The sequence below is a fragment of the Nicotiana tomentosiformis genome, chromosome 2 (assembly GCF_000390325.3).
Source record: "Nicotiana tomentosiformis chromosome 2, ASM39032v3, whole genome shotgun sequence".
In the NCBI taxonomy this organism is placed as follows: domain Eukaryota; kingdom Viridiplantae; phylum Streptophyta; class Magnoliopsida; order Solanales; family Solanaceae; genus Nicotiana; species Nicotiana tomentosiformis.
In genome coordinates this window covers 15,524,066-15,536,884 of record NC_090813.1, presented here as the reverse complement: position 1 = coordinate 15,536,884, position 12,819 = coordinate 15,524,066, and the positions used below count along the sequence as shown (strand labels likewise).

General features: G+C 39.5%; 2 protein-coding genes across 2 annotated transcripts; one reads left to right on the top strand and one right to left on the bottom strand.

Moving 5' to 3' along the window:
• The first annotated feature begins 202 nt into the window (after positions 1-202).
• Positions 203-2,046, top strand: LOC138904377 (uncharacterized). The gene is made up of 4 exons (XM_070192879.1): positions 203-380; positions 483-643; positions 1,269-1,600; positions 1,716-2,046. The coding sequence occupies exons 1-4, from the start codon at positions 203-205 to the stop codon at positions 2,044-2,046; spliced, it is 1,002 nt and encodes a 333-aa protein (XP_070048980.1).
• A 9,060-nt stretch (positions 2,047-11,106) lies between these two features.
• On the bottom strand, positions 11,107-12,614 carry LOC138904376 (uncharacterized). Its single transcript, XM_070192878.1, has 2 exons — positions 12,162-12,614; positions 11,107-11,289 (listed from the first exon to the last, which is right to left on the bottom strand). Exons 1-2 carry the CDS (start codon positions 12,612-12,614, stop codon positions 11,107-11,109), a joined length of 636 nt encoding a protein of 211 aa, XP_070048979.1.
• Between the last annotated feature and the right edge of the window lie 205 nt (positions 12,615-12,819).

The following is a 12,819-nucleotide window of genomic DNA, read 5'->3' as shown; positions in this document are numbered from 1 at the left end:
TTCCAACTTAAAGCTTCTGAATTGTGATTTTTCCTTCCGAAACGACTCCGATCTCCCGAAATTCAATTTCGACCATACGTACAAGTCTTAAGACATGAAGTGAAGCTACTCAAGGCCTCAAACCACCGAATGACATGCTAGAGCATAAAATGACCGATCGGATCATTACATAAATAGTATCCATCACAAACGTTTCATCGGGATGCAAGATTTGAAAAATCAAAAACATTCGATTCAATCTTCTTTTCACAAGCAAAGCGAGAAAGCGAAAAGTGATCATTGGATTCACTTAATTGCCTCGTTTGATGTGGTAAAATCTCTCTTAACAAATGGATTATCGTTTCGTGGTCATGATGAGAGTGAAGATTCTGAATATAAAGGTATTTTTCTTGAACTTTTAGAATTTCATAGGAATAAGCATTCGGATGTGGAAAAGGTAATATTACATAAAGCTCCATAAAATGATATGATGATTTGTCCAGCAATTCAAAAGGATATTGTGGATGCTTGTGCTAAAGAAATAATAAAAGCTATCACCAAAGACTTGGATGTTGATTTCTTTGGGATATTAGTTGATGAATCAAAGGACATCTCACATAAAAAGGCATTCCTAATTATACGATATGTTAACATAAATGGGGAGGTGATAGAGCACTTTTTGGGTATTGTTCACGTGAATGATACATATGCACTATCATTACAGAAAATAATTAATGATTTGCTTTGGTTCACTCATTAAGTTTATCCAAACTATGTGGACAAGGTTATGACAGAGCTAGTAATATGCAAGGAAGAATAAATGGTTTGAAATCTTTGATTTTACAAGATGCCTCATCTGCATATTGTGTATATTGTTTCACCCATCAGTTACAATTGACACTTGAAACTCTTTCCAAAAGTACCCGGATGTGAATAATTATTTTTGATGTTGTCACTAATGCATTGAATACTATTGGAGTATCTTTTAAATGAAAGGAATTACTTCGACAATGCCAAGTAGAGAAGCTGGAAATATTAGTTAAATCTTGAGAAATACTTACTGGGCAAGGATTGGATCAAGATCGTGGACTCCAACGACCAGGTGATACTTGCTGGGATCCCATTTTAAGACCTTGAAAAATTTCATGATTATATTTTCTTCGATTGTTAATGTGTTTAAAGATATGCAACAAAATAGTTCTCATTTTCTTGAGAGATTTGTAGCAAACAATCTTTTGGGCAATATTCATAAATTTAATTTTGTGTTTTTGTTGCACTTGATGTTCAAGATGTTGCTTCTTTCAAATGAATTTAACAAAGCTTTACAAAAGAAAGATCAAGACATCGCAAATGCTAAGAGCTTGCTTGACATTGCAAAGACAAGATTGCAAACGATGAGAGAAAGTGAATTGGAGTCTTTGATGAATGAGGTTTACTCATTATGTAGTAAACATGATATTACGGTTCCCAAAATGGATGAAGACTATCCAAGGTTGAAGCGCAAGAAGTCTGAAGTTTCTTATGCACACCACTTTCGTGTGAAAGTATTTTATGCAGTTATTGATTTGCAACTTCATGAGCTAAATAACCGTTTTGATGCAGTGACTAGTTATTTTTCTTGGTATGACTTGCTTGAATCCAGTTGATTCATTTGCTAATTTTGACAAAGACAAAATAATAAAATTGGCCGAATATTATCTAAGTGAGTTTGATGACAACAAACTTCGAGATCTCAGTTTTCAGCTTGATAGTTTCAGTATCTATGCTCGTACGTGGGATAGCAAGTTTGTCAACTTGAAGGGAATTAAGGATCTTGCTATAGTGATGGCAAAAATAAAATTAGATCAAACTTGGTGGCATATTTATTTACTTGTGAAGCTTACTTTGATTTTACTTGTTGCTACTGCAAGCGTGGAAAGAGCATTCTCCTCAATGAAGCTCATAAAAAATGATCTACGAAATAGCATTAGTGAAGAATTTTTAAATGGTTGTTTAGTTTGCAATATAGAGCGTAATTTATTTGCAACTATAAGCAATGATGCTATTATAGATCATTTTCAAAATTGATGATGTTTTCTTTTTGTGATAATAAAACTAATTATTTATTGATCTCTACGTTATTGTGATGTAAACATTTATGTTATAAAACTTAATATTTATCTAAAAAGCAATTGTGCACACAGCTTCTCAGAATCCTAGATCTGCCTATGCTTACCTTATTGGTGAATTAATATTTCAGGTCCGTTTCTTTACTCATCTAATTCTCTCTCTTTCGTTGCTCTCTGCGATATTTTTCTTGCTCCACTACTTCAAGAGTTCAAAGGTGTCATTTTTGGGTGAGTTTTTAAATTCCTCTGGTTTTTCTGGATCTACATGTTTGAGTATTTTTCACTTTTTATGTTCAGATTTCTTTCATAAATTCTGGCTTTCCTTGATTTTACAGTATATTTGCTAAATAAATTTCTAGCCTCTATTGTATTTCTTAAGTCTAATAATTTTTCTTCCAAAGCGGCAAACGATAGTGGGCAGTGATAGATCCATAGTATTTTATAAACAATGCCAATATTTAAGATAATAATAAATGAATTAATTCTATAATGACTAGGAATATAACTTTTTATATTTATAACCGATATTTCTATTCTTCTTCTTATCTATATTTACATATTTTGAAACCACATGGGATAAAGTGTATCCGTCCCTATGGCAAGGTGCTTATAACTATAAATTATATAAATAAAAAGTTTTAAAATATATATACATATAATAAGCTTACACTTATTCTTAATTTACTAACTTTAAATTCTGAATTTACCGTCCCATTATCTTTACTGGTCACAATTCTTGCGAGGTAGAAGCTACAGTCTTCTGGTGGTTAGAAAAATAATACTTTGGGATTTTTGGAAAACAAGCATAAAGGTAAAATTTAAGAAACAATGACAAGCTGCGAGATGGATGTGTGTTATGCAATTGAAAAAAGTGGTTTTTTGTGGAGTTCAAAATGTTTATACGTATCCCAACAATCAACGCTCAATCTTAAGCTCCTCTAATTTTTTAAATATTTTTGAAAATATTTTTTGTTTATAAATTATGATATGTTTTGGAAAAAAAAGTTCAGTAACTTTCAAGTTCCCAAAAATTGGTTTAGGACAGTTTTTGGATGAAATTGTTTCTTCCACTCACAAAACTTCAACTTTCTTTAAATAAAATGCATATCCAAACACAAATTCAACTTTCAATAATTTTTTAACACAACTTCAAAACTCTTTTTACAAGTTTTAATCAAATCTATGTCCAAACTCTAGCTATTACAGTATATGCAAATCCTAAATAGACATGATAAAATTGTGAAGACTCTGAAATTGTCAATTTGGAGAGTTTTATTCTTTTATTATTTATTTATTAAATAGCCACCATTGATCATTGATGTGCAAAAAGATACATATTGAGTTTAACATCCCAAACGTTATACATGATCATTGAATTGTGACTTTCACTCTATATCCTAACTAAAGGGTAGCAAAAACAAAGTTAGCTCAAGGAGGATTATAGATGATGTTAGATGATTTTGTGTGCTATATTCTGAAAGTAGGCAAGCTCCATTTGTCCAAATTTTTGCTAGGCCCCATATATGGCTAGGAAGATCAGAGAAAATGTTGAAGATCTTGTTTCCTTCAATTATGTGACTCAGAGTTGCTAAATCGTATGCTGACATATTAGCTTCTCTGAAGCAGTGATTGATGTTGAAGTTGTGACCTTCAATCATTTTTTGCATCTCTTTTACTTGGTTGCTGATATTCCATGGAGGTTTCCCCTCCCTTTTGGCACATTTGACCATTAGAAGTGAATCATATTCTCCTATGGTCATTTCTAGACATTGTCGGAACACCATTTTAAACCAAAGAGTAGAGCTTCAGCTTCTGCATAATTACTTGTGCCTGCTCCTAAAGAGATGGAGTAGGCGGCGATAACATTTCCTTCTTGGTCTCTAATGATACCTCCCCCTCCACATTGTTGTAACGACCCGACTTGTCGTTTTAAGAATTTACGCCCCGTTCAGTGACTTAAGATCTCAAACAGCTTCGTAATATGTATTATGACCCGCGTGAGTGGTCGAGTTTGGTTCTCGGAAGATCGGAATTTAATTTAAAGAACGATTCTCATTTTTGAAGTTTAAATAGAAAGAGTTGACCGGGGAGTTAACTTTTGAGTAGACGGCTCCGAAATAGAATTTTGATGATGTCAATAGTTTCGTATGATGATTTCGGACTTGGGCGTATGTTCAGATTTGGATTTGGAAGTCCGTAGGGCAATTCGACGCATTTTGGCGAAAGTTGGAAAATAGAAGATTTTTGAAAAGTTCGACCGAATATTGAATTTTTGATAACGAGGTTGGATTTCAATTTCGGAAATTGGAATAGCTCAATTACATCATTTATGACTTATGTGAAAAATTTGAAGTCATTCCGGATTGATTTGATATGTTTTGGAGCAAAATATGGAAGTTGAAAGATTTGAAAACTCATAATTTGATTTGATGTGTGATTCATAATTTCGGCATTGTATGACGTGGTTTAAAGCTTTGACTAAGTTCGTATATTATTTTGGAACATGTTGGTATATTTGTTTAAAGTCCCGAGGGTCTCGGGTGGATTTCGGAAGGTTAACAGGGCAATTTGGACTTGAAGAAAACTACTGGAAAATGGGCAGCAGCTGGTGGAATCGCTTCTGCGATGACATGGTCACAGAAGCGACATCGCAGAAGTGTGAAGCTATTCGCAGAAGCGGAAGGGAGTGTACTGGGCAGAAGTCACATGTGCGAAGCAATTCCCGCACCTGCGTGATCGCAGAAGCGGGAAGAAGAGGCGAAAAAGCGAAAGGTATCGCAGATGCGCACTAGGCATCGCAGAAGCGATATGCGCATATGCGGCATTCTATCCGCAGGTGAGACCTTTGGCTGGATAGTTCACTTTCGCAGAAGCAAAATTTTTCTCACAGAAGCGAGCCCGCATATGCGCAATTTGTTCCGCAGAAGCGGTTCTGGACAGAAACATTAAGGACCAATAATGATCATTTTGCCTTTTTCGTTTTGGATATTTGGAGCTCGGATTTAGGCAATTTTGGAGGGATTTTTCACAAGCTTAGTTGGGGTAAGTGTTCTATATCCGAAAGTGATTATATTTCATGAATCTATGATTATATTCATCGTTTAATTCGAGTTTAATGGAGGAAATTGGGATTTTTGTAAAATCTTTTCAAAAACGGAAATTCAAGATTTAGAAGACGATTTTTTATTGGAATTCGATAAAACTGATATGGTTGAACTCGTATCGGAATGTGTGTTCGAATTTCGTAAAAATTACATCGGGTTCCGAGAGGCGAGCCCCGCATTGACTTTGGTTGACTTTTTAATGCAAAATTTTAAGTTGACGTTTTATTACCCAGAATTATTTCCGATGAATTTTAATGAAATTATACAATTAATTTGGATAGATTTGAGCGGTCCGGAGGTCAATTCGAGCAAGAAGGCGATTTTGGATTATCGGCATAACTTCAAAAAGGTAAGTATCTTGCCTAACCTTGTGTAAGGGAATTTTCCCTTAGGCATTGCGTCTTATGTGAAAATTTTGTGATTGAAAACCATGTACGCGAGGTGACGAGTACATACTTGGTTTATATGTGCAAATTATGTCGGTTTAAATTCGTAGATACCCTTATGTATTAAATTGAAAAATTGTTGGAAAATAGTAAATCTTTTATTTGTCATGCCTCGTTCCTTGTTTGTCGAGTTTGTATTTTACTTGATAATTTGGGGTGATTGCCACTTGGATTTTTATGTGAATTCCATGTGTTATTGATTTGATATTTGTTGGAATTAATTTTATTAAATATTTTCCATCTGTAAATAATTAATTAAATAAGCTTAAAAAGAGGCGTTAATATATTTATCAAAAAATTGGAATAAAGAAGGTGTTGTCCTATGTTGAGTTACTTTTCCATCTCTGTTGTTGTTTTGAGGTTTTATATACGTTGTGTGGAGCCTTGGGCTATTTGCTTTGAATTTAATTGATTTTTGTTGTATCTTTGGAGTTGGTTGTGGCCGGTGAAAATATTGTGATATGAATTATTGTATTGTGTTGTCGTTTAAACACTCTCCCTGATGTTAATTATACTTCCTACCTTGCGTGTTAATGATATACATGTGCTTGGTAAGGAAGAGTGTAAATCATTAAGGGTGATGCTGTACCATTTTATATACATTATCATATGAGGGAGAGTGTAAAGCAAGAAGAGTGATGCCGTGCCATTTGAGACTGTTAAGCACGAAAGGTGATGTCGTGCCATTAGAGAGTGTAAAGCACGAAGGGTGATGCCGTGCCAATTGAGAGTGTAAAGCACGAAGGGTGATGCCGTGCCATTTTAATTATATTATCATATGAGGATGTAAGTAAAAGCAGAAGGGTGATGTCGTGCCATTATTTTTATATTATCATATGTTCATGGCACGAAGGGTGTTTCCGTGCAGGCGAGGATAAGAGACATACATTATATTGTGAAATCCTTTCGTTATGTAAGCTTTCATGCCTTTATCTTGAGATATTATTGAGCACCTATGCTTTCTATGTGACTTGTAGTTGTTGTGACTTCGTGTATGCCTCTCACTTTATTTCTGTCACGCCCCAAAACCGAGGAGCACGATCGGCGCTCAACTGAGTGAACCCGACCGAGCAAGCCTGTTAGATTTTCTTCTACCCAAACTCATCCATGAATGGAGATAATACGTATTTTCATTAATTAGACAAAAAGGTGTTCATGTCTACAATACCAATTCATTACCAATAGTTTCATCATTTTTAAAGTCTCAAAGGGACAAGTAATACAACCACAACAAAACATATTTGACTTTCCCAGCACCAATACACAACCCACACTATGTCTACGGAGCCTCTATAGATAAAGAAGATGTCACGACCAAAATTAACCCTCTGTAAGGTGTCGTGACGGCACCTAGTCTTTACGACTAGGTAAGCGTAATATTACAAAAAAAAAATAAAGAAAACACAACATTTTAAAGATAAACAACATATTGTGAATAACCAAAAGTAGTACCACTCAGCATATACAAAATAATTTTCCAAGACCCGGAATATCACGAAGTCACAAGCTGCTATACTCTATGTAGCTCTATACAAAAGTCTGAAGATACTAAAGAAAATCTCTAAGCGAGGGAATAGAAGGGGACTCCGAGGATCTGCGGACACAAGCAAAAGTACCTTGAAGTCTACTGGAATCAGCAGCACACACTAACCCCGGGACTGATAGCTCGCATCTGGATCTGTACACAAAAACATGTGCAGGAAATGACATGAGTATACCACAATGGTACCCACTAAGTGCCAAGCCTAACCTCGGTCCAGTAGTGACGAGGTCAGGTCAAGGTCCTACCGGAGTAAACACAAAAAATTAAACAGTAAAAGATATAAGTAAAGTTTACAGTAACACAGTTAAAGAAATTCTCGAAAATTTAACAATTAAGGGAGCATTCGACTCAGAACAAGGTAAATACAATGGAGAAATCTCCCGGAATACCGTCCCGTAGTTCCAAATGAGTATGCAGTACAGGGGGATCTCCCGGAATACGTCTGTAGTCCCAAAGTAAATATGCAGTGCTGGGGGATCTCCCGAAATATGTCCATAGTCCCAAAGTAAATATGCAGTGCTGGGTGATCTCCCGGAATACGTCCGTAGTCCCAAAGTAAATATGTAGTGCTGGGGGATCTCCCGGAATACGTCCGTAGTCCTAAAGTAAATATGCAAGACATGGGGATCTCTTGGAATACGTCCGTACTCCCAATTTAAATATGCAACACAAGATGAAATGGCAAGTATGGCATCGAGTTATATAGTTTATGCTGAACACAGATAAGGAAAGTAGGGACTTAACTAAGCATGGCGCACAAAATGTCAAATAGGCAGTTAAAACACGTAAGCATGCTTCTTTGGTCTAAGTTTAACAATTAAACGCATTAGTGCAATTTAATAAGGAAAAACAGTTTATGATTTAGAAAGGAAAAGTGGCATTTTTGCAATAATGGCCTATGTATGTACTCGTCACCTCACGTACACGAAGCCCACCCATCAATTAATATCACACATCCTAAGGGAAAGTCCCCAACACAAGATTAGGCAAGTCACTTACCTCGAACCGCTCACATCAACTCGATATCACGTTCTTGCCACGAGTATCCGACTCCAAATGGCCCGAATCTATTCAAATTAATTGCATAATGTAAATATAACTACAAGTAACTAATTTAGCCAATTAATTCGAAGCTAAAGCGTGAAATTAGGAAAGACGCCAAAAAAGTCTCCCCGGGCCCACATCTCGGAATCGGGTAAAAATTATAAATTTTGAACACCCATTCACTCACGAGTTCACTCGAACAAAAATCTTCTAAATCCGACGTCAAATTTTCATTCAAATCTCAGATTTTCAATTGGGGAACCTTTTCCCCCATTTTCAAACTTCTACCCTCAAATTCCTTAATTAGACGAGGAAAACTATAATAGATTAATGTATTATGATCAAAATAGAATTATAATTAATTACCCAATACTTCTCCTTCAAAATCCCTCGAGAAATCATCTCCCACCGAGCTCTAAATCATATTGGTGAAAAATGAGGAATGAACCTTCGAAGTTGTCTCTTCAACCCAGCAATTTCCGCACCTGCACTCATGGGGCCGCATCTGCAGTCACGCACCTGTGGAAAATATTATCGCATGTGCGAAGGTCACTTATCTGAGCTGGGGCTACATCTGCGGGCAATTCCTCGCACCTGTAGATACCGCATCTGCGGTCCAAATCGGCGCATCTGCGCATTTCCCTAAGGCAGCCAGGCTCCGCACCTGCGCCCACGCTTCGCACCTGCTGGCTCGCAGGTGTGTTCATACTTGCGCACCTGCGCTCCATCACCAGCCCCACCAGTTCCGCATCTGCACACTTCCTCTGCACCAGCGACCCTCGCACCTGCGGCCTCCCTTCCGCAGGTGCGAAACACCAGAACCAGCAAAGGCACCAGATTTTTCCTAAGTCCAAATTTATTCCGTTAAGCATCCGAAACACACCCGAGGCCCATGGAACCTCAACCAATCCAAAAACACATATGAACTTAGTTCCTGAGCTAATGGAGTCGACGGAATTCCATTCCGGATTCGTCTTCACATAGTTCCGACTACGGTCCATACTCTAAGGCTTAAACTCACAACGAGGGACTAAGTGTCCCAAAACTCTCTGAATTCGATAACCAATTCCTCCGGCAAGTCTCAATAGCGGAAACAAACATGGGAAAATAATTATTAGGGGATAGGGGCACTAATAATCAAAACGACCGACCGAATTGTTACATCCTCCTCCTCTTAAAACAATCGTTTGTCATCGAACGAGTATAAAGACATACCTGAAACTGTGAAAAAATGAGGGTACTGGCTGCGCATATCCTGCTCACTCTCCCAAGTCGCCTCCTCGACCGACTGACCTCTCCACTGCACCTTTACTGAAGCAATATTCTTTGACCTGAGCTTTCTAACTTGCCTGTCCAAAATGGCTACTCGCTCCTCAACATAAGATAGATCCTTGTCCAACTGGACTGAGCTAAAATCCAATATCACCGTGATACTTCCGGAGCATAGACACGTGGAATACCGGATGAACTCCTGCTAGGCTGGGAGGCAAGGCAAGCTCATAAGCAACCTCCCCAACTCGCCGCAATATCTCAAAAGGATCAATAAACCTCGAGCTTAGCTTGCCCTTCTTCCCGAACTCATGACGCCCTTCATAGGCGATACCCGAAGCAAGACCCGCTCACCAACCATAAATGCCAAATCACGAACCTTACAGTCCGCATAAATCTTCTGCCTGGACTGGACTGTGCGAAGTCTCTCCTGAATCACCTTCACCTTATCCAGGACATCCTGGACCAAATTTGTACCCAACTATCGGGCCTCGCCCGGTTCAAACCATCCCACTGGGGACCGGCACCGCCTACCATACAAAGCCTCATACGGTGCCATCTGAATGCTGGACTGGTAATTATTGTTGTAAGCGAACTCTGCAAGTGGCAAGTATTGGTACCATGACCCTTCGAACTCCATCACAGAGGCACAGAGCATATCCTTAAGAATCTGAATCGTGCGCTCGGACTGCCTGTCCGTCTGAGGGTGAAAGGTTGTGCTCAACTCCACCCTAGTACCTAACTCTTGTTGTACGGCCCTCCAAAAATGTGATGTGAACTGTGTACCTCTGTCTGAAATGATGGATACTGGAATACCATGAAGGCGGACAATCTCTCTGATATAAATCTCAGCCAACCTCTCAGAGGAATAAGTGGTCAACACTGGAATAAAATGAGCTGACTTGGTCAGCCGATCCACGATCACCCAGATAGCATCGAACCTTCTCAAAGTCCGTGGAAGTCTAACTACAAAGTCCATGGTGATCCACTCCCACTTCCACTCTGGGATCTCTAACCTCTGAAGTAATCCACCTGGCCTCTGGTGCTCACATTTGACCTGCTGACAGTTGAGACACTTGGCTACAAACCCAACTATATCCTTCTTCATCCTCCTCTACCAGTAGTGCTGCCTCAAATCCTGGTATATCTTCGCGGCACCGGGATGAATGGAGTACCGCGAGCCGTGGGCCTCCTCGAGAATCAACTCCCGAAGCCCATCTACATTGGGCACACAGATACGGCCCTGCATCCTCATCACACCGTCATCACCAATAGTCATATCTCTGGCATCACCTCATCGAACCCTGTCCTGAAGAACTAGAAGATGAGGATCATCATACTGGCGCTCCCTGATACGGTCATAAATAGAATACCGAGAAACCACACAAGCTAATACCCAGCTAGCCTCTGAAATATCCAATCTCACGAACTGGGTGGCTAAGGCCTGAACATCCAAGGCAAAGGGCCTCTCAGCTGTCGGAAGATATGCCTAACTCCCCAAACTCTCTGCCCGGCGACTCAAGGTGTCGGTCACTACATTGGCCTTCCTCGGGTGGTACAATATAGTGATATCATAGTCTTTAAGTAGCTCCAACCACCTCCGCTGATGCAAATTAAGGTCCTTCTGCCTGAGCAAGTGCTGCAAGATCAGTGTAGATCTCACAAGGAACACCGTACAAATAATGATGCCAGATCTTTAAGGCGTGAACAATAGCTGCTAAATCGAGATCACGGACCGGATAATTCTTCTCATGCAGCTTTAATTGTCTAGATGCGTAGGCAATCACCCTACCATCCTACATCAATACCGCTCCAAGGCTAATCCTCGAGGCATCACAATAGATAGTGTAGGACCCCAAACCTGTAAGCAATACTAATACTGGGGCTGTAGTCAAAGCTGTCTTGAGCTTCTGAAAGCTCTCCTCACACTCCTCGGTCCACCTGAACGGAGAACCCTTTTGGGTCAACCTGGTCATAGGCGCTACAATAGATGAAAATCCCTCCACAAAGCGACGGTAATACCCCGCCAAACCAAGGAAACTGCAGATCTCCGTAGCTGATGACGATCTAGGACAACTCTGCACTGCCTCCACCTTCTTCGGATCTACCTTGATCCCATCACAAGACACTACGTGGCCAATGAATGCCACTGAATCAAGCCAGAATTCACACTTAGAAAATTTTACATACAACCTCTTCTCCCTCAAAGTTTGAAGCACGGTCCTCAGGTGCTGCTCATGATCTTCCCGAGACCGAGGTGTTGCTCATGATCTTCCCGAGACCGAGAATATACCAGGATGTCATCAATAAACACAATGACGAAGGAATCAAGATAAGGCCGGAATACACTGTGCATCAAATGCATAAAGGCTGCTGGGGCATTGGTCAGCCCAAATAACATGACAAGAAACTCATAGTGACCATATCTGGTCCTGAAAGCAGTCTTCAGGATATACGGCTCCCGAATCTTCAACTGATGATAGCCAGAACGCAAGTCAATCTTGGAAAACACCCTAGCACCTTGTAACTGATCAAATAAATCATCGATGCGAGGCAAAGGATAACTGTTCTTCACTGTAACCTTGTTCAACTACCGATAATCAATACATATACGCATAGAACCATCCTTCTTCTTCACAAATAAGACCGGAACACCCCAAGGTGATACACTAGGCCTGATGAAACCCTTATCAAGCAACTCCTGTAACTTCTCCTTCAACTCCTTTAATTCAGGAGGAGGCATACGATATGGAAGGATAGAGATGGGCTGAGTACCCGGCAACAAATCAATGCCAAAATCAATATCTCTGTCGGGCGGCATGGCCGGAAGATCAGCTGGAAACACATATGGAAAGTCCCTCGCTACTGGAACTGACTCAACAGTAGGGGTATCAATACTGGCATCTCTTAAATAGGCCAAATACGCATCACACCCCTTCTCAACCATTCGCTGAGCCTTAAGAAATGAAATGACCCTGCGAGAAGTATACTCTAAGGTACCTCTCCTCTCTAATCTCGGCACGCCTGGCACAGCCAGCGTCACGGTCTTAGCTTGACAATCAAGAATAGCATAATGGGGCGACAACCAGCCCATGCCTAAGATAACATCAAAATCTACCATACTGAGTAAAAACAAATCAGCTATGGTCTCAAAACCACTAAGAGCAATCAAACACGACCGATATACACCGTCCACAACGAGAGAATCTCCCACGGGAGTAGATACATAAACATGGGAACTCAAAGAATCCTGAGATATCCCCAAATGTGGAGCAAAATAAGAAGACGCATATGAATACGTAGAGCCTGGGTTAAATAATACTGAT

What these genes read in the sequence shown, in the direction of transcription:
- LOC138904377 (XM_070192879.1), top strand. Translation starts at nt 203, where the DNA reads ATGCAAGATTTGAAAAATCAAAAACATTCGATTCAATCTTCTTTTCAC. An exon ending in TGAAGATTCTGAATATAAAG is followed by an intron (nt 381 to 482) that starts GTATTTTTCTTG and finishes TGATTTGTCCAG; the next exon opens with CAATTCAAAAGGATATTGTG. An exon ending in ATGTTAACATAAATGGGGAG is followed by an intron (nt 644 to 1,268) that starts GTGATAGAGCAC and finishes TTGATGTTCAAG; the next exon opens with ATGTTGCTTCTTTCAAATGA.
- LOC138904376 (XM_070192878.1), bottom strand. Translation starts at nt 12,614, where the DNA reads ATGGTAGATTTTGATGTTATCTTAGGCATGGGCTGGTTGTCGCCCCAT. An exon ending in AGGGTTTCATCAGGCCTAGT is followed by an intron (nt 11,290 to 12,161) that starts GTATCACCTTGG and finishes GTATTGATGTAG; the next exon opens with GATGGTAGGGTGATTGCCTA.